The sequence below is a fragment of the Antechinus flavipes genome, chromosome 4, assembly GCF_016432865.1.
Source record: "Antechinus flavipes isolate AdamAnt ecotype Samford, QLD, Australia chromosome 4, AdamAnt_v2, whole genome shotgun sequence".
Lineage (NCBI taxonomy): Eukaryota > Metazoa > Chordata > Mammalia > Dasyuromorphia > Dasyuridae > Antechinus > Antechinus flavipes.
In genome coordinates this window covers 118,162,625-118,185,022 of record NC_067401.1, presented here as the reverse complement: position 1 = coordinate 118,185,022, position 22,398 = coordinate 118,162,625, and the positions used below count along the sequence as shown (strand labels likewise).

Here is a 22,398-nt window from a genome sequence, read left to right as displayed (position 1 = left end):
GAAGGTGGGGACACCGCCGTACAACCTTATTCGTACAAAAAGCGCCACTACTTCGATTGGTCAGAGAGTCGAAATGCCTCACCCAATCACAAAATGTCTTCTCTTCTTTCCCCATCCGGAGGGTTAATTGAGTATAGATGACGGTTCTGATTGGGCGGTCCATGCCAAGGGTTTAATTTTGAATTCTCTTAGATGCTGCAGCCAGAGGACATTGCCCAGACTCTGTTTACCTCCCGGGGCTCTTTTACTAGTAAGTGCAGAGAGATCGTCCCTTATTTTTCCTAGGATCGAGGCGATTGGTGCTGCTTTGCATCTTTTTTCGTGCTTGCAGAGGGAGGCTAATTTGGGTGGTAGGGAAGGGATAGAGAGTATGGGTTACGGGAGGCAGAAGTTGCCGACATCAATAGGAACATTTGTCTTTCTTTTCTGACAACACTTCTTTATCCGTCCGTGCACGGCACAAATTATCTGAGACTATTCAGTTTCCCTTTGCACAATCTCAGTAAAATAATATGCCCGTGTCTTACACTTTTCTGTATTCTGTGTAATTCAGGCCGCTACGGAAGTATTGGGTGCCTCCCGTATGCATACTGAAAAGTTAACAAAAAGACACACCCATGACTTAGAGAACAATGCAAGACACTACAAAAGATTATAAATAAATATAACTGAACGACACAATTAGTTGTTGGTGGTGAAAAGGGTCGTTTATCTGATAAGCAAGTGTGCTTGGGAAGAGTAGATAGCAGAGCAAAAGTCGTCTTAGTAATTTTTGTTCGGACCCGGTCTGTGATTTCATCTGTATAGAGTACCAAAATTCCTTCTACCAATGCAAATCTGTAACGTGTACTTTGATAGCTTTATGGGGAACAGGGAGATTGTGACTTGTCAATAGTAACATAACTAGTATGTGTGTTAGAAGTAAGATTCAAGGTAGGTTTTCTTAATTTCAAGGAGACCTTTTATCTGATAAAGTGATAATAGCAATGAACACTATGATACACAGATTGGGTACCTGTATCTTTATTTCCTATAGTACTTTAGACTCTTCCTTTCCCCTTATCACATTTTCCCCGTCACAATTATTTACATGTTTTATCTATCCCCTTTTAGTGTGTTAGCTTCTTGAAGGCAGGTTTTATTTTGACGGTGAACGAAGTGCCTAAGGTAAAATCTTGCACATATTTCAACCCGTTAGGTGAGAAATGGGTTCTTAATCTTGTGTTACAGACTTCTTTGAAGATCAAGTGAAGATTATAGAAATTTAGCTTGATAATTGAAGAAAATGTTAAATTTCAATTAGTGGTTAGTGAAAATAAAGATATCGTTTTCTTTTCCATCCAAGTGAAATTTCTCTACAGACTCTTTTCCTCATCTTTGGACCATTTGTTAGAATAAGTACTTCCTCCACTGTCATAGATCACAATCTTTCTTAGCATTCCATAAAGTTGCTTTGAAACACTCTCAAGGAATCACGGTATCAATCAGTCAACAAGCATTAATTGCTCACTATGGGTCAAGCACTATGCCAAGTGGTAGGGATACAAAGCCAAAAATGAAAGTCTTTCTCCTCAAGGAAATCACATCCTTTATAAAAGAAATGTATCTGGATTTCTAATTTAATTCTACATTTAAGTCTCTGCTGCTTGCAGAACTTAGGTTAGAAGGTGGGAGAGATGTAAAGTTTAGATAAAGATGCCTTCTGGTTTGGTAGAAAGAATACTATTAACCTACTGAAACCATACTTTTCTCCCTCTCCAACCTCAACCTAGTAGTTAGAAATTTCAGCTCCTACATTATTCTCAGCCCTTCAATCCTTTGCCCTCTTTTTTTTTTAAACATATTTATCATTTTTATTTATCATTTTTAACAGAGGATATCCAATATGATGTTCAAATGATAATGACATTCTCTACAGATGGGAAATTCCTCCAGCTGCCCAGTTGCAGATGATATTGTACCCATTGTTGTAAGCCCTAGGCTACTGACAAGGCTGCTGAATCAGATTAATTCTTAGAAAATAACTCAGAATTACTGAATTTCAGAACTGAAGGAACCTCAGTGATAAAGAATTCCCTCAACCACATTCTTCACATGTGACCATCCAGGCTTATATTAAAGACTTCCAAAGATAAGGAATTCACTACCTCTGGAGGCAGCCCATTCTGATTTTGAGTAGTTCTAATTGTTAATTTTTTTTTCTTTTTCTTGTTGTTACATTGTTTTTCAGAAATATGCAACTTTTTGTGACCTCATTTGGGGTTTTTCTTTCAAAGATAATGGGTTGGTTTTCTATTTCTTCTCCAGCTCATTAGGAAATTGAGGTAAATACTGTGAAAGTAAACCTGGAGTCACATACCTAGTAAGTCTCTGGGCTAGATTTGAAATCACAAAGTAGAGTCTTCCTGACTGCAGGCCCCACCTACCTACCCTTTTCTTTTCCTTACATCTTTGCCCTCTTTTAAACCACAGATTACTCCCTTCCACCTTCTACTTCTTCCACTCTTATTCACATCCACTGAAGAAAGCTGGAAGAAGTCCTACAAACTTGCTGAGTATATTACAAATTTAAGGTATATATATTCAAGTGAGCCTTTACTATAACTATGTTGTTCCCTTACTCCTATTAACTTTCCCAGAAACTATTCTAAATCTCCTTTTCTTCAAGGATCCCAGGATTCCTCCCTCCTTTCTCTCAGCTAAGGACCTTGTCTTTTTATTGAAAAAATAAATGAGGCTGTTTGACATGAACTCCTCTCATTCTCTTGATTTCAAATTTCCTTGACATCTCTCATTTTCTTTTCCCTGATCCTTAACAAAGTCAACCCTTCTCTACATGTGCACTTGGTATCATCTCTTGCCATCTGCTCCAACAGATAACACTCTTAATCACCACTTCTCAAATGTCTCCCTATCAACTGATTTCCTCACTATGGTCCTCAAACAAACTCAAGACTGTCCCATCCTTATAAAACCTTTATTAGATCTTTGTTGTTGTTCAGTCATTTCAGTCTTATCCAACTCTTTGTGACCACATTTGGGTTGGGTTTGATTTGGTTTTTGGTAAAGATACTGGAGTGATTTGCCTTTTCCTCCTTCAGCTCAATTTAAAGATGTGATTTACCCAGTAACACAGCTAAGAAGTGAGGCTGAATTTGAACTCTGGTCTTCCAGACTCCAGTTGCTTCATTCCCCTAGCAGCCTTTATTAGATCTTATTTCTATTTTCTAAAGCAATATCTCTTTAAATATAAATATTTGTATATTTTATATATAAATATAAATAAAAAATAAAGTACCTAGCTATATCTCTCCTCACTTTCTTGGCCAAACTTCTCAAAAAAGTTGCCTATCCTCCCTGCCTCTACTTCCTCTTTTCTTACTCTTCAACCTTTTGCAATTTTAGCTTTCAACTTCATTACTCAACGGAACTGCTTTCTTCAAAGTTACCAATCATATCTTAATTGCTCATTCTGATTATCTTTCCTAAGTCTGAATCCTTTTCATTCTATCTGCTGCATTTGACACTGTTGTCTTCTGTCTCCTCCTGGATGCTTTCTCCTCTCTAGGTTTCTGTAACACTACTCTCTCCTGATTTGCTTCCTGTCTGTCTGACCACTTCTTAGTCTCCTTTGTTGGATCATCCTCCACACCATATCCTTAGGTAAGAAGTGACATCTGAACTGTACTTTAAAGGAGGTTAGAGATTCCATGAAGTAGAAGTAACAAAGGGATACATCCCAAATGGGATAGACTTTGCATAGAAATGAAAGTGGAAGATGGAATATCAGGTACAAGGGACAATTAGCAAGCCAAAGCACTGATTACTAATAAACCACAGAATAAGCCTCAATATTGAATCATATGTACTTTTTATTAAGAAGTTGCACTGAGGATTCATAAAAATTGCCAACTTTTCTTTGGTCTTCTAGATTACAATACCTATAGCTGGTATAATTCCTGATTTAAATAATTGCATTGTAGCATCAGAAATAATCCAAAAATAAAAGACATTCACAATGCATTGTATAGTGTTTGGTGGGAGAAAAAGGTACTCTTGAGAGTCACAAAATAATGAGTTTCTGTCTCAGATTAGCAATTTGGATCTCACCTCATGAGTAGGATTTATGCCTCTGATGGGTTCATGAAATGATTTTGGAAAAGATGGCAATTGTAAATGTTTAATGCTTCTAGAAAAATATACTCCTTGAGTATAAGGGTTACTAGGCAAAATTCCTAGTTAAATTGAGGACATAATAGAATAGCTGGATTTTTGTTTGTTTTTAAGACTCAGTGTCCCTGTCTCATCCAGGATGGAAGTGTAGATGCTGCATTCTATTACTAATCAAGATGGAAGCTTTGACTTTTACCATTTCCCACTTTCTCAGACAGCCTGGTGACCATTTTGTAAACTCCTACCACTACCACCAACAACAACCTAGGGAATCCCTCTTTAGATGCTGGACTTAATGTGGACATCTGATTGACTTAGTCCTATTACAGCTCAAAATTCTCATACTCTTATCAACAAAGTAGCTTTAGTCTCAACAGGATCAGGGATTATGGTTTTTGGGCCAAGTAATAGTTGGTTTAAAAAAAAAATCTTTCTCTGTTGAGCATTCTGCCTTGTTGAGAGTGGAACTTTCATCCTTTACTTTTGAAACAACTGTGACCACTCAATAATTGAAAGAGAAAGTTCTATATAAATCTTAGTTGATGTTATTATTCAGAGATGGGGTATAGCACTTCTGGCATGAGAGCTTGCTGGACCCTTTTCAGGGCTGCTCATATATGACACATAACTCTCACCTGTGGAACTTGTGGTTTCAAGGAACTGTGCCTGTGCAGAAACCACACCTGGCAAAATGTCTTGGCAAAATGACAGAGGGGCTGAACTCAAGGGTAACCAACAATCCTCAAACCCATCCGTGTTAAGGGGTGTCTACTCTAAACATATGAATGTGGGTGGAATGGGTGGAGGGGAACACTTTGTTTTCAACAGTCATAAAGGCAGCTGAAGCAGGCATGGTGGAATATTAAAAGCTTGGTCAGAAAGGTCATCCACTGCATCCTGAATCATCTATAGTCATGCTGACTTTTGTCCTACCACTGGACTTTGATGCCTCTGAAAGAGAAAGTGAGGCTGATAACTTTGTGCAATTCTGCCTCAATTAAATCCAACTTGTCTTTGAGTCAAGATATCACCTCTTGATGTTATTGGTCCTCTCTGAAAACAAAGGACAAATAGCTTTCAGAGGCAACATAGCATAGACAGTCTCAGGCAGAACTGAGTTCAAGTACTGGCCCAGACACATATTGTCTCTCCTACTCATATATCTTATGTGATTCTGGCTCAATCTCTTTAGTATATGAGGAAATTCTCTAAGATGATACAGAGAAAATACCAACTTATATTGGTAGGAAAGATTCTTCATTAAGTGGTCCCTATGCCATTGAAATTGCAAGTTCTATACTTATCTTTATTACTAATAACTAATTTTTGGAGGCAACCAGGGTTAAGTGACATGCCTAAGGTTGCATGGCTATTAAGTGTCTAAGGTCATATTTGAACTCAAGTCCTCTTGATTCCAGGGCCAGTGCTGTATCCTCAGCACCCCATAACTGTAGTTTTTTAAACTACAATTATCCTGATAAAAATGATCTTCTTTCTTGATGTGTTGGTTTTGCCATTATTTAACCATGAACTTTGGGCAAGTCATTTAACAATTCTCTCTCTTAGTGTTCTTATTTGTAAAATAAGGATCTTGGATTAATTCAGGATTTCTTAACCTGAAATTTATGAACTTTAAAAATGCATATATATGAATATATATGGATATACATACACATATATGTATATATATATTTTTATTAAAACTTTTTATTTTCAAAACATATGCATGGATTATTTTTCAACATTGACCCTTACAAAACCTTGTATTCCAAAGAAGTCCAGGTAACAAAAAGGTTAAGAAGCCTGGGATTAGATGATTTCTTTTAGTTCTCAAATTATTTCATTTCATATCTGAAAATGCTTTCCCAATTCTCTATTATATACCCAGGGAGACCATGAGTAGGATGGATTTAAACAGCTTTCAAAAGTTTTCTTTCAGAAACACGAGCAAAATACTTTATAGTTCACAAACTATGAATATCATATATTCATATAGAATGATAACAGTAGATAGTCATGTATTTTTTTATACATTAATGACAATAAGCACCTACTCTGTCTGAGTTAGGTACTGTGCTAAGATTTAGAAATACAAATACAAAAGTGAAAAAATCCCGGCCTTCAAGGAGCTTACATTCTACTGCATGAAAAAGATTTAATATTTTTTCCCCAATCACATGCTAAAACATTTTTAAATAATTGTTTTTTTAAATTTTGAGTTCTAAATTCTTTCTCCCCTTGTCTATTTTTGAGAAGACAAGTAATTTGGTATAGATTTATTATGTGAAAAATGAAACTATCTTATGGATGACTGTTAGAAATCACTTGAACCACCTTCCTTCCTCCCCATTTTCAGGATTGCATTGGTTTTGGAAAATCTCATGAAGGAAACTCTCTTTATCTAGGTAAATGGGCACCTACTCTGCTTTATGAATCTTGGACTGTTACCTGGGGGCACTGAAAACTTAAGAAATATGCCCTATAGCTAGGTGGTGCAGTGGATAGAGCACCAACCCTGAAGTCAGGAGGACCCGAGTTCAAATCTGATCTCAGATACTTAATTCTTCCTGGCTGTTTGACCCTAGGCAAGTCACTTAACCACAATTGCCTCAGCAAAAACAAAAACAACCCCTCTTCCCCGCCCCCCCCCCCCAAAGAGAACCGTACCCTGTATCACACTGTGTTGGAGATAGGCCTTTGACCTTTGTGCTTGAAGATTTACTCTCTATGCCTTATGATACTATTATCTCTTGATATGTGTAAGGTAGTAAAATAGAGCTTCTCCAGGAGAACAATTTATGTAATAACAACAAACATGATTACAGAGAATCAACTCTGAAAGCTTTGTTAGGAATTCTGGTCAACACAATTACCAATCAGGATTCAGAGAACTCATGATAAAATAAATAGCCAACCTACCTCTTTAATATCAAGGTGATAGGCTCACAACGCAGATTGAAACATTTTTTAGGAATGGAACCCAGTGAGGGAATTTGCTTCACTACATGTTCATAACAGGGAATTTTGTTTTTTTCTTGTATTCTCAGTGGGGATAAGGAGAATATGGTAGAAGGGAGAGTAGACATCTGTATTAGAAAAAAACATTAAATCACAACTCACACACACACAAATTATAATAGAGCTACAAAGAATAACATGTATCATAGTGTAGTGGAAAAACAAACTCTGGATTAAGAACCATGGAAGAGGTGTCTGCTGCTAATTTACCTGATGAATTTCTGGCAATTTCCTTAGTCCCTCAGCTCTAGTGTCCAGTTGATCTTCTGGGTCTTTTCTAACTTTAAATTTATGATCCTAAGGAGAAAAGAGGATGATGACCAGCTTCATTTAAATTCCTCTAGGTCTTTCCATTTTAAAATCACATCCTTCACCTGGACCCACATTACTCTCTTTTCATCCCCTGCACACTAGTTCAATATAATCTCTGTGGGGGTTCCAGCCAGGCAACTAAATAATGCTTACTGGGCAAATCGGAGTGGATGGCTCCGATAGAGTATGTTTTTTTCTCGTAAGAAAACCTAAGCAAACTCTGATTCTTTTTGTACAGCAAAATAACTGTTAGGACATGTATGCTTATATTGTATTTAATTTATACTTTAACATACTTAACATGTATTGGTCAATCTGCCATCTGGGGGATGGGGGGAAAGAGGGGAAAAATTGGAACAAAAGGTTTGACAATTGTCAATGTTGTAAAATTACCCATGCATATATCTTGTAAATAAAAAGCTATAATAATTTAAAAAAAAAAGAAAGAAAGCCTAAGCAACCAGAATGATATTGCCCTGTTCTATTCCAATGGGAATATACATATTTCTTAAAAGGATTCTTTAAAAATGAAAAACAGTAACAAAAAAAAAAAAAAAACCTAAACAAAAAAGAGGAAATGTTACCTCAGGACAAAAGAATTTATATGCTGGGGGTGGAGTGGGGGTGGGGGTGGGGAAGAAGGTGGGAAATTGTCAAATCTGTTCGGTACTTATAATGATCCAAAAGGAATTCATAACTACTTCCAAGCTTCAAGTTTGTCTCTATACCTTGTGAAGATGAGAGTGAATTCAAACACCATTTTCCAGTACATCTTCCAGACCTCCAAGAATAAACCAGGGTGGGTCATTTACTATTTTAAACCTGAGCTCTGTTGCCTAGCAAAGTGCTGATAAGCAGGCCTCCCTCCTCATCCCATCCCCATCCCATAGTAGCTGTTGATGCCCACCCCACCTAACCCTACTTCATTGCCACACTGCTGCCCTCTCCTTGGTTTCCCAACCCCCAGCAGAGAGCTGTGTGAGTCAGAAAAGGAGAGCCAAGTGTAGAGATGCATACCAAGTGCCTGGACTCCCTGTCACTAAAGAAGGCCAAATTAAAGTATGTAGTCTAAAAGCAGGTTGTCCCAATTCTAATACAAGTGTGGAGGGAAGGAGTGTCCAGGCTTGTGGTCAGAACAGGAGGGGATGGACAAGGTTATTTCTAGTTCAGCCATTCACTTGCTCAAGAATCCAAGTGATTTTAGATTTGTCCTATTCTTAGAAGATAATTAGTTAACAACAACAATTTTGCAAAGTACTTGTGGCAAAAACCCAGCGAGACTCTTTGGGAGCTTAAGATCACAACAGCTAGCATTTATGTAGGTTGGCAGGACATTTTATATATATATATATATATATATATATATATATATCATCTGATCCTCACAACAACCCTGTGAGGTAGGTGCTATTATTTTCCTCATTTTATAATTGAGAAAACTATGACTGAGAAAGGACAAGTGACTTGTCTACCAAGTGTCTGAGATAGGATTGAAATTCAGATCTATTCCAACTCTAAGTACCCACTTTGGTTATTATCTCAACTCAGAGTAACTAAAGGGTATTTTCCAGAAGTTTAAATCTCTTAAGTAATTTTCCTGGATTTCAATCCAGGAGTTTCTCAAGAAGTATGTTTCTTTTAAAGTGATATTTTAGGGTAGCTAGGTGTCACAGTGGATAGAGCACCAGCCCTGAAATCAGGAAGACCTGAGTTCAAATTTGACCTCAGACATTTAATATGGCCTAGCTGTGTGACCCTGGGCAAGTCACTTAACCCCAATTGCCTCAATAAACAAACAAACAAAAAAAAGATAAGAAAAAATATAATAAAAATAAAGTGATATTATCCTTTCATATTCAGCTAACTATGTATATATACTTTAATTTCTCTAATAATGAAATCAATTTATTCAAGATTTTGGGAAACCCCTGAGTCTTAGATCTGGGATGATTTAACTCTTTCCACCCTTCCAGATTAGAATTGTAATTTACAAAGTCGTGATTAATAACTATACAATTAATAATAATACAATTAATTGTCCTGCTTTTGGACAGGCCAAAGAAAACTCATCTCTCTGAGTTCAAATCTAGCCCTACAAACTTCCTAGCTGGGTGACTGGGCAAGTTACTTAACTCTGCCTCCGTTTCTCATCAGCAAAATAAACTCAAGAAGAAATAATAAATCATTCCAGTATTTTTGCCAAGAAAGCCCCTAAATTGTGGTCACAAAGAGTCAGATACAATTGAACCATAATAACAAATGCATTGGAATAAAATATAAAACTATAACAGTCCTTGCTCTCAAGGAGCTTACATTCTAATACAGGGAGGCCACATATTTAGAGAAATGATGACTCTGAAAGATATTTTATTTGGGGAAGTTACAAAGTTAGTGAGTAGAGCTAAAGGGGAATAGATTGACACACTTTTTCCTGAAGCAGTGACAAAGTTCGTGTGATTATAATTCCAGAGCTGGAAAGAGAAGAAATGGTGTATGGCATCTGGACAGTTTTAAGGACAGGGACTGAAGGGAAGTCAGACCTAAATATGATGAACAACTGAGGCAGTCAGCAGTCAAGACTGACATAGGAGGCTTAGGGTGGGAATTCTGGGTAAGAAAGGCTTAAGTCCTTTTATACCAAAAGGTGCGGTGGGAACAAGTCAAAGGAGTGAAGTCTACTTGGAGAAGTAAAAATTTCATAAATAAAATCTGAAATAAAAAAGCCGGGACTTTTCTCCTTATCTTCCCTTCTCTATTAACCAAGATTTTAAATCACTGCCTACAATTTTTCTACAGAAAAAATGAACAAGCACAAGTACCGGAGAAGAAGAAAGATGAGAGTCAGAGCCAAAATGTTATTGAAAAAAAGAAAAGTTAGTCCTTCTGATCCAATTCCATGTCTTTTTCCTCCTTCCCCTCCCTCTCCTTCTTCACCTCCAACTCTACCTCCATCTGAAAGGTGAGTCTTGGTGCAGAGTAAAGAAAATTGTAGGTATTTAGTTAGAATTTTGTGTTACTTTGAAGAATGGCCAAAGTCAATGGGATTGGATAAACCTTATTGGGAAGGGATAGAGATGGGACATGGATAAAGAGAGTGAATAAAATTGAAGCCTAGGAGATCAGAGAAAAGATGCACTCTCATCTAAATGGCAATTTTGAGAGAGAAAAGAGAACATTATAAAAATAATTATATCCTCCCCATCATATCCCATATATCCTGTTCCTTTTAGATAACCTCTGTACCTATTCCATTGTTAATGAATAGATAGTGATTTCCGTCTTCCTATCTACAGGGGAAAGGCTCTGGGCTAGCACTCAGGGTCTATGATGTGGCTCCCTTTGCTTAGGAAGCTGTTCTGGCAGTATAGCTTTGGGTTTCTTTTTATTTTTCCCTACAGGGTGATAGATGCCTCTCCCACAAAAACAAGTTGTGGCCAAAGTTGGCCAACATTAGCTTGGAGCATCATGTTTTCCAGCGCAAAGAATGCAATGAAATTCCTAGCAAAGAGGGTTTGGTCTTTCTATTGGTGTTGCCAGAGCAGCATTACACAGGTATGATTTTGACTGATTCATTTCTAGTCTTCTCTATGTGTATTCAGGTAAATGATCCTCTGAGATCTTAATCATGTGAGATCACAATATGAACTGTGAATTTTGAGGACTTTCAGTTAGGAGCTATTATCTTGTTTCATTTTTGGTTGTATCCTTTATGACTGGGGTTTGGGTTTGTATCTTTCTGAGCTTTAGAATTTAGAGATATTGAAAGACCACCTATTTCCATCCCGTGTCTACCTCCGGGAACTCAGCCTGATCAGACAGCAGGTTGACAAGCTGGAAAATGAATTCTACAAGCTCCAGGAAGCAGTAAAGGTCAGTAACAAGTTATATATCTAAGACCAAATTTCTGCCTGTTTGCAAAATTAGAGCTATTATTCCCTTCAGCTTTTGGTCAGGTAATAGAAAATATCTATACATAATTATACCCACAGAAGATACTATATTCAGAATAAGTAATCCAGTTCAATTTTTATCATTAAAAAGATTTATCAAACTTAAAAAAAAAAAAAAGCAAAATAAAAATAGGTCCCTTATGGTCAATATGCACAGTCAAGCAACACTAAAGTCCTATATTAGCAATGTCCCAAAATGTGTCTCCTGAATATTTAGCCCATCCCTTTTCTGTCATCAGGTAGATTGTATCCTTCATCTTCAGTTCTTTAGAATCATTGTTAGCCTTAGCATTGCTCAAAGTGCCTAAGTCTTAAAAATCAATTGCTATTCTATAATTTTCCAAGCATATCAATGTCTGTTGATAGTGTCGCAGTGACTCATCTGAGGCAGGTGGACAATCAGTCCATATGTAACTGATCTACAAACATATAGGACTAAGCTCTCCTACTGAAACAGAGGAGGTATAACTAACCTTAATCAGTCAACAGCTACAGACATTTATTAAGTGCCTACTATGTTTGAGAAAATATGTTTTACCGTCAGTTGCTGGGTTGATCCATTTTGAAGCCTTTTGGTATCACTTGCCTTTACATGTAAATTGTTCTAGCTCATTTTCCTTTAAACTGGTTCTTGCAACTTCCCCTGTTTTTTTTTTTTTCCTGAATTCCTTATATTCAGCCATCCTTGTAGGATAAATAATGTTCTATTTCATTGATATTCTACAATTTGTTCAGCTATTCCTCAAATGATGGATGCTAACTTTCCTTATAGTTCTATCCCATAAAAAGTATTGCTATGGATATTTTCTGTATGTATAGGACCACTTGCCTTTACATACTCCTAAAAAGGCTCTTTTGAGGGTCAGAGAAAGTCTTTCCTAAGCCTACTTGTGAGGTTAGGCTGAAAGGAAAAAAATGCATGTTGTTTGACAAACTTAAGCTAGAATTGAGAAAATGATGGTTGTAAAAAAGAGAAAACAAAAACCCTTGCTCTTTGATTTTTTTTGTTTGTTTCTCTGCAAAAACAAAAAAGTGTTTTTAAAATGGTTAAATTGATTAAGCAAAGCTAGTTTTAAAAATTGATTATGTGATGGGCAGAAATGATAGCTTTAAATGCACTGACTTCCTTTTTACTGCCTGCTAAAATCCTATTACAGTAGTCATGCAGATTATTTTTTTCAAAAAAAAATTTTCTTTTTTAATTCATTCAGCCTAAATCCACTAAAACATTCATGTCTTTGAAGTGGAACTCCCTATCACATGCACTGATTGAGGAGTCTAATATAGGTGTGATTTTTAACAAAGTCTTGATAGCAGGAGGTATCTTGTTATTTAGCCTATGAATGTATAAATAATAATGCAAGTGTTTGAATTGTATCTTGAATTGACTTTGGAACACACATTAAAAAAAAACATAGTTCAAGGTATTAAGTGCCTGTTAAATTCTTTATGAGAAGTACCACCTGCATTAAACTTATTTTTAAAAAATAAAATAAAAAGGCTCTTTTGTGATTTTTTTTTTCTTTCAGGAGAAAGAGGGAGATCTGAGGGGTTGTATGGTCTCTCTCTAGAGATGCTCTGGACCTCAAGCCCCAGTCAGAGACAGTACTAATCTCAGTGTCAGTCTGACAAACAAATAATTTGTACCCATCTCCCTGAGGGAAGCTTTTGCTCTCTTATTACAGTTTCCAAAATGTTTAACTGAAACTAAAAATGGCACATCTCTAAAAGGAAGGGGTGGGACCAGATGATGTTTAGGCTTCCCTTTCTGCTCTAATGTTCTTTAGTTCTCACTTGATATGACATCCCTTTGAAATCATTCCCCTGCCTCTTCCATGTTCTTTGTCCCATCTACCCTGGTTAAAATTTTGTTAGATATAATTAAATATTTGTTAGATATAGTTAAATATTAATTATTATATATAGTTACATATATTTGTGTCCATATTATACATATATATTATAATTAAATATTAGCTTCACTTGGACATTTAACATAACACTAAATCCATAATTAATAAGATAAGTCATGTCCAAGAGTAGCCATTCTTGAAACTTTAATCAAATCTTCAGACTAGGCCAATTTACCATTCACTTGATAAATCAAATGCGATAATATTTATAAAGTACTTTACATAGTGCCTGACACATCAGAAGTGCTGTATTAATTCTGGATATTATTATTAAATTGAATCTCTTTTTCTTTCAGATTTCTCAGAACCCTGCCTCAGAGTGTTCTTCTTGCCAGGATTGCCATAAAACATGTTACTTGAGGGCTCAACTTCCAGAGGATCTTGCTCAAGCTCAAACCATTATTAGAGAATCAGCATCCATACTTCCATCTGTGGCACTGCAGCCTCAGATTCTCCTTCCTCCTCCTCCTCCTCCTCCTCCTCCTCCTCCTCCACCACCACCACCTCCACCACTTCCACCACTACAGCCTCTTCCACTCACCTCAGTACTCAAAAAGGCCAATCGTACCAAAACACTTCAGGTAGGAGGCAATGATGATTTCTGGTTTTCCCAGCAATGGTTACTAGTATGAGTTATGCTAACTGTTTCTGGCTGTGTCACAAAGGAGAGCATCTTTTGGGGGAGCTTACTTCTGACTCAAGATTCTCTAGCTTTTTGGATTTAGGAACTTGATTTTTTTCAGCTTCTTTTTAGAGGTGTTCATACCCTTAAGGTTTGATCCACATGTTTCTTCCCATTATAATCCAAAATACCAATTCATCTACCTGGAGAAATAGAACTGCAAAATTGAATAGAATGATTCTGTTGGTTGGTCCCTATATTCTCTCCCCAGAAGAAAAGCTTACATCAGAACTAAATTAAGACTAGACTTTTGGCAGGTAATGATAGAGTGGAAATAAAGAGAGCTAGATTTTAAGGGATAAAAGTTGTCAAGTTATGATAATCTGGTATATCCTCCTTCACTGTAGTGATATAACTGTCCAGTCAAATAGAATGTTCAAAGGTCATGTGCTATAGTATAATGATTATTATATTGGAAATAGGATTTTCATGATTAGAAATGAGTTCTAGACCTGGTTTCATCATTTATGACCGAAAACTTAACCTTTTTCTGCCTCAGTTTCCTAATCTGTCAAAAGAAAATGTGTTTTTACTTTTCAGGGTTGTATTGATCAAATGAATTAATGTGAGAAGTTATAAATTTTTTAATGTTTTATTGATACTTTAAAAAAATTATTGTTATTCTCCAATATATTCTTCATCTCAATGAAATCCTCCATTATAACGAGGAAAAACAGCTATAAGACAGTCATTTTGTTTTTCACTTTTTTTTGCCACATCTGTAGTCTTTTCTGTTCTACAGAAAGGAAGAAATTGTATGAAAATTCTTTTTAAAGGGACTATAGAAATTAAGATATTATCTGCTAGGATGTAAGTTCCTTAAGATCATTTTTACATTCCCAGAGAATCTAACACAGTGCTCATACAGTAGTTATAAAGTACAAACATTTTATAATGTTTATAGTCAGAGTGCCTAGGTTCAAATCTTACCTCTGATGATTACTAACGAATGTTACACATTATTAATAGACACTTGACTTCTATGGGCCCCAGTTTATGGACCCAGTAAAATGAAGAGGTTGGAGTCAATAATCTATAAGATCCATTATAGCTCAAAGTTTATGATCCTTTAGATTGGAAACACACCCTTTTAAAGTTTTGCTCAGTGGACATATACCAATTCTGCCACTTCAATAATCTAGCACATCATGGGGTTAATAGACTTTGGGTTAATAACCTTGGAACCAAGCCATCATTTGTAATTTTGATTCCTTAGAAAAATGCATTCTGAGTTTGAAACCCTTAAGAAACACAACCAATTTGGGGGCTTTCCTAGAGTCTTGTATAAGAAAACATTGGGAGGAGATCCAGCAAAGTCTACTTAGACAGAAACTGTCTACTGGTTTTTGTACCAGGGTACTTCTTTCCACTCTTTATTTTCTAATTATGGTCTGTATTATGAGACTAAAATAGAATTCTTTGATTTTTTCCTTTCACCTCTTCTCTTCTTCTCCTTCTCTTTTCTCCTTTTCTCTCTTCTTCTTCCTCCCTCTTAATCTCTCCATTTCCCACCCTTTTTTCCCCTTCAGTTTCTTCCCTCCTCTCTGGATGTCTCTCTCCCTTTTCCCTTTTCTTCTAGCTCTCTCCTCTCTGTTGATCTATACCATTCTTTCTCTCTCTCCTTTCCCCCTCTTCTCTGTGTCTCTCCCTTCTCTCCCTCTCTGTCTGATTCTAATTCACCCTCTCTTTATTCCATATCTTTCCTTCTGTCTCTATCCCTTTCAACTTTCCCTTCCTCTCTCTATCTCTTCCTTCCCATATCTCATATTCTCCTTCCCCTCTCTCCTCTCTCTGTATCTTTCTTCTCTTTGTCTCTCACTCCCTCTTCTTTTTCTCAACTGTCTTTCCACTTCTTCTTATCTCCTTCTCTATGTCCCTCTACCCTCTCTATCTTCCTCTCCCTCCTATCTCTTCTTTCTTCCTATTTTTCCACTTTCTTTCTTTGTTTCTTTCTCACTCATTACTCTGTGATCACTGTTCAATGTACTCCTTCCTAAATGCAACTGTTCTTGGTTTACTGTGACCTCAAATGCTTCTCTGGATCAGATGTAGGACATTAGACTTCATGTGCTCTAAACATTTCCTTAGCTGTCATTGTTGTGACACAATGTCCCATGGAGACAATATGGGAAATTTTTTATATAATTGAAGCAAAATCCCAAATGTTATTGGAATTATCAAAATCATGGCTTTAGCTTCCAGTTACTTTTGTTCTTGTGGCTGCTATATTTTCTATACTCTGACTATCTTGAAATAAGATTGGTATCTTTTCAAATGCCTTATTATCATCTACTTAGGTACCAAGTCAAATGAAAATCTCATTCTTGGTCAAGCAGTTGCTTTCGAAAAAATTCTAAGAATAAACATGAATTTCTGCTTCCATCTTATTATTAAGCTGTAACACACCCCTAAAAAAACAGGTGCATATGGTATCTACTTATGTTTGAAAAATCAGGCCTCTCCTTGTGTTTTTAGGCTGCACCATTAAAACAAGAGGGGCCCATGCATATAACTGTTAAAGATCTGCTCACTGTGAAATTAAAGAAGACACAGAGTTCTTCTGTTAGGAGTAAGGTAAGAAAGCAGGGATCACATGCACTGTCTCTTCCCCCATCCCAACACACACACACACACACACACACACACACACATATATACTTCCCTTCTGTTCTCAATCTAGCCATCACTGCATTTAAAAAAATCAACCAAGCTTTTCTTATATATTGAAGGCATGAAGAGAAAAGTGTTTAATTTCATAGTCTGAATTTTTTCATAGAAACTATTTAGTTGCCATACAAACTTAAAACAGAAATGGATCCACCAAGGATCAGATCAGTTCTGCTGCACTGACCAAAGATACACTATTCTACAGTCAAGCATGGGATAAAAATTGATTAGTGAGGTAACTGATACATCTCATACAGAATAGATCTACAATAATTTGTTTTGATGTGTTTAAAAGTAGCAAGATTATCTTTTAATATATCAATGATAATTTTTCCTTTTTCATTTGAAGATTTTGTCACCACTGAAGGAACGAAAGCCTCTGGTTACAGTGTCTGATCTTCAGAGTATCTCCCTGAAACATCAGTCCAAATTTCCACCAACCCATATCACAAATGTGATAATGTAAGGATTTGGGTAATTTTACAGCATTTTTTTTCTTATCAAAAGCTTTTTTGGAATATAAGCCCATTAATGGAGTCTTGGTTCAAAGGATATGGACATTTAAATCACTTTGTGTTTATCCAAATTATTTTCAAAAATGGTTGTACCACTTCACAGCTCCACCAACAATATATTAATATGTCTCTTTTCATAATCCCTCCAACATTAATTGTTGTCATTGGGGGAGGGGCAGTTTTTGACAATTTTCAGAGTATGTGGTAAAACATAGGATTGTTTTGATTTAGCTTCTTGTCATTAGTGATTTGAAACATTTGCTTCATGGGTTGTGAATATTTTGCAATTCTTTTGAGAATTGTTCCTTCATATCTTTTGATGACTTATTTATTGGGAAATGGCTATTCTTATATATGTTTATTAGTTGTTTACATATCTTAGATATCGAATCCTTATCAGAGAAATTTGATACAAGATTTTTCCCACTTCACTATTTCCCTTCTTATCCTTTATGCATTAATATTATCTGTGCAGAGTTTTTCAGTTTCAAGGAATCAAGTTATTTTAACTTTTGTAATTGCCACTATCTCTTGTTTGGTTAAGAATATATCCTTACCAATAGTTATAAGGATTGTTTACTTCCTAATTTTTTATAGTATAATATTTAATATTAAGGTCATATATCCATTTAGAATGGATTGTGATATAAGTTGTTAGTCTAAGCCTAATTTCTGCCAGATTACTTTTCAGTTTTCCCAGCAGACAGTTACTTTTTAATGTAAGAAAAAGCATCACACTTTTGAAAAAGTTATTTTATAAAAAGTGGAAGAAAAATATTTTTCTTTAGAAAAGAGGGCATAACTTTCTATAACCTAACACTAAGGCTTTATTTTATCAGCACTCCCAGCAAAGGCCAAATGGATCTGAGAAGACTTCTTAGGAAAGTCAACATAGATAGGTAACATAATTTCTTTGAGTTTTTTAAATACTTATGAAAAACTGGTTAAAAATAGCCTTTAAGATTTTCAATACCCTTTCTTTATAGGAGCCCAGGAGGAACTCCTCTTATCAATAAAGAAAATATGGAAACTGGAACAGGGTTGACCCCAATAATGACCAAGGCCTTGCGGCAAAAGTTTCAGGCAAGCTTTTGAAATGTTTATTTCTCCTCCTTTTCTCATTTATTTAGATTTATAATACATTGGGTGTTTTCCAAACAGTTTCTCTGCCAACTTCTAGGTCCTTGTGTAGGACTTTCTTGTCTATAGATAGTCAGTAAAGAGGTACACAATAAGTACTCATTAAATTCCTATTAAATGAAACAACTCTTCCCTGCCAAAAGAGAAAAAAAATAAAGACGTTCGGAAGAATAAGAATAAAACATGTTAATATTCATTTCAGCAAATGCTCATGATGTGCCTAATGTGAATGCTGAACTTTGAGTCAAGAAGATCTAATTTCAGTTCCCATATCTGACACTTAATTGCTGTTAGTTACGTGTATATTGTCCACTCTGTTAGAAAGTAAGATCCTTGACGGCAATAACTGATTTTTTGCCTTTTTAAAAAATCTTCCCAGCACTCAGCAACATGCCTCACACACAGTAAGTGCTTAATAAATGTTTGTGGATTGATTGACTTATTATGAGTAAGATATTGTACTAGGTATAGGGATATATAGAGTGTGATATTATGGGTCTTGCTCTTAAGGAATAGTATAAAGAGGGGATTCAGCCCTGCCTACCTCTTTGTGACTCCACTGGGGTATTCTTGGTAAAGATACTTAAGAGTGATTTGTCATTTCCTTCTCTGGCTCATTTTACAGATGAATTTTACAGCTTTATTTTAGAAATAAAGGCAAATATGTTTAAATGATCTGCCCAGGGCTACACAGCTAGAAAGCCAGATTTGAACATAGAAACATGAGTCTTCTTTACTCCAAGCCCTACACTCTCTGTATGGAGCCACTTAGATGCTCCTAAGGTGGGAAAGAGGACAAATAACTTGAAATCGCATTTAATAAATGCCTATTATCTACCTAGGCATGAGCAATACAAAAGAAAAAACAAATAAACAAAAAACAACCCAACAATTAGAAGATCTTTACCTTCAAGGAATTTACATGTATACATAAAATAAAATATATAATATTAACAAAATCATTTCCATGGGAATTTCATTAACAGTTTTGATACAATGGAGATAGAAAAGTGTGAAGAAAGCTAAGAGTAGAGTGCTTCAAGAAATTTGATTATGAAGAGATCATTTTCTTCTGACAAGGCTTAAGGAAGGTTAGAGAATGGAACAAGTAAAATGATGCATAAATGTTTTTGCAAATATAGAGTGTCCCAAAAGTCTTAGTACAGTTGTAAAATTTAATAACTTAAAACTTAAAACTGAACTGAGACTTTTAGGAAATTCTTGTATTTATGAACAGTCTTTATCTAAACAAAACTAATTGATTTTAGAGAAAACAGTAGTGAAGATAACTTCAGATATATCCCAGAGATAAAGCATCTTCCCTTAGTCTCTTAAAACAATCTTCTCTCTCTAGAAATTATCCACAAATATTTTTGTAGAAATAAATCATAGTAGCTCTTCTTTCCAAAGGATTGTTTTTATTTTATTATATATATATGATGAAGATTCTATCTCTTTCATCTAAGATTGCTAAAAATCACTTGTTCCAATCATAAGAGTTTAATTTGCTATATAGTAAGCAAATAGTGATAGAAATAGACTTTTTGAAGCTAAGATCTGACTATATAATGATTTTTCAGATGGGATCAATTAAATAGGATTTTAAAAGTATCTTTTCATCAGTTAGTCATTTGGACTGCAATAGCAGATTGTGATACAGCAAGGTACAATGGAAAGGTTTTGGGAAAAGGACCTCAGTTCTACTGGCTGTTTGATCTTGGGCAAGTTATTTCTCCTATCTTGCTCCAGTTACTTATTCTGTAAAATGGTGGAGGTTGGACTTGATCTCTTATACACTTTCTAGCAGTAAATCCTATGACTTCTTGATGAATTCTCAAAAATCCCCTTGTTCATCTTAAAATCTGTTGAACATGAGTAAATTCTGCTACATTTAGTGGATACATTTTTGGACACTCCTTTTTCCTTTAGTTCATTGTACTGTTTTATTTAGCAGCATAAATAAAATTCTAATTGGTATCTTGTTTTAATTTCCACAGCTGGCTCATCCAAAGAGCCCATCCCAAGCTCCAATAATTTCTGCAAACAGCTTTGATGAGCAAAATTGATGTTAATGAAGAATTACATTTGAAGATGAAATGTTAAATGAATGTACTCAAATGTCATTTTTTAGGATTCCAGAAACTCATAATTCATCTATCGTGTGTCTACACAGCAAAAAATATAGATCTAAATATTGTCCACATATTTCAATGAGTAAACATGTTCAAATAGGATATCAGATTTTTTTTCTTCCTATGGTTATCTAGATGATCAAGCTTAATTAAATATGTATCATATCCTTTCTCTAATTTATCATGAAAGGATATTTTGAATGTCTGACTTAGACTCCATTCATTTTAAGAAGTCATTTATAATTGCTACATTTGCCACCTAATGAGGTTGCAGTCTTACCTATCTTTATCCTAACAAGTAAGAGAGAGGTGCCTGATGGCCTTAAAAGGTAAAATACACCTCTTTTCCTGTTTTATGAATCCATTTCTGGCTCACCATCTTCTCCTAGCAGTCCCTTATTTTACATATTCCATATTCAAGAAGCCAATGGAAGTTTCATGGACAGCCCCAGTAAGTACTATGCTTCTACTATGCTGCCTCCCAAGGGATATAGCTAGCTCTGGACACAAGACTCTCTCTCTCTCTTTCCTGTACTTCTAGCCATAGAACAGAGGGAGCTGATATTAAACACAAACCCAGATCTAGGATTGTTCAAGAAACTCATCTGCTACTCTTAAGAATGAAGATAGCAGTTTCATCAATGAAGACAGTAAGGGTTAAGAAGTGTAGAATTACTAAACCTCAGTAATCTTGCCATCTTTCCAGGAAAAGCTGTAATATGAAACAAATATAAGATACTGGAAAATTCCTAAGCCAAAAGCCTAGTTTAGGGAGTTTCCTAAAACATCTAGTAATGTTCAAGCCTTGTGCTAAGTACAATGGCCCTAGAAAAATCCCCATTCCAGTTCCAAGGCTAAGTATTCAATCTAGGACCTTTCTATAATCATATTTTTGAGACACATAAGAAGATATCTTAATATATATATTTGTAAAGCTGCTAACTGCCATCATACCAGTATTAAGAAATATTACATGTTCCCCAGGTTTACCTTTTAGCTTTTACTAAGCTTTTATCACAGCCTGTTTTATATTGTTCATAATTCTGTAAACCAAGGGCTTCTTAAAACCACTATGTACTATATGCTTTTTTATTAATAATGAATGATAACAAAATCAGGGCAATAATTCTGAGGCCTTTTAGCTATGTTTTAACAATAAAAATTTTATAGTAAATGATGGACCTCTTGTTTTTTCCAGATTTGACTAATAGTATCATTATGAGGAGTTAGGACATACTCAGAGCTTTAAAAAAAAAAAAAAAACCCAAAAGATTATAAAGGTATTTGATATTTTAAAACACTAATACTATATATTATTAGAAAGTTTTCTACAGTGCTTTGTTAATAATTGATGTAAGACTGACAATTATTGGTAAAAATTGATTGTTTTTAATTTTTTAGGGTCACATTCATCTCCTGAACCCTATTTGGTTATATGAAGGTAATTGGAAGTGTAACTACTAAAAATAAGTCAGTTATATTTACTACTTTATATTGGAAACTAGTAAAATACTTAAGTTGGCCTTTGCATAATATGTTGGCATTTGAAGTTGAGTCTTAGTTGAGTCTAATTGAATTCATTGTCTTTCCTGTGAAGCATGTTAAGCAGTATTGCAACAGCTTACATATGTATTTTTTTAAAAAAATATTTTTGACTAAATACTTTCCAATTACATATAAAAGATTTTTTAACATTTATTTAAAAACTTTTTTGAATTCCAGGTTCTCTTCCTCTTGCCCCTCTCCCACACATTAGAAGGCAATCGGTATATCAGTTACACATGTGAAGTCATACAAAACATATTTCTACATTACACATGTTATAAAAAGAAAGACACACATATACACACACAATGTAAATAAAATACGCTTCAAGTTATACTCAGAATTCATCAG

General features: G+C 35.3%; 1 protein-coding gene across 1 annotated transcript; it reads left to right on the top strand.

The window, feature by feature from the left end:
* Positions 1-128: 128 nt before the first annotated feature.
* On the top strand, positions 129-21,676 carry PRR11 (proline rich 11). The gene is made up of 10 exons (XM_051994150.1): positions 129-250; positions 10,300-10,462; positions 10,902-11,055; positions 11,251-11,373; positions 13,663-13,947; positions 16,524-16,622; positions 17,065-17,177; positions 18,070-18,129; positions 18,217-18,313; positions 20,368-21,676. Exons 1-10 carry the CDS (start codon positions 193-195, stop codon positions 20,434-20,436), a joined length of 1,221 nt encoding a protein of 406 aa, XP_051850110.1. The 5' UTR covers positions 129-192; the 3' UTR covers positions 20,437-21,676.
* Positions 21,677-22,398: the final 722 nt, after the last annotated feature.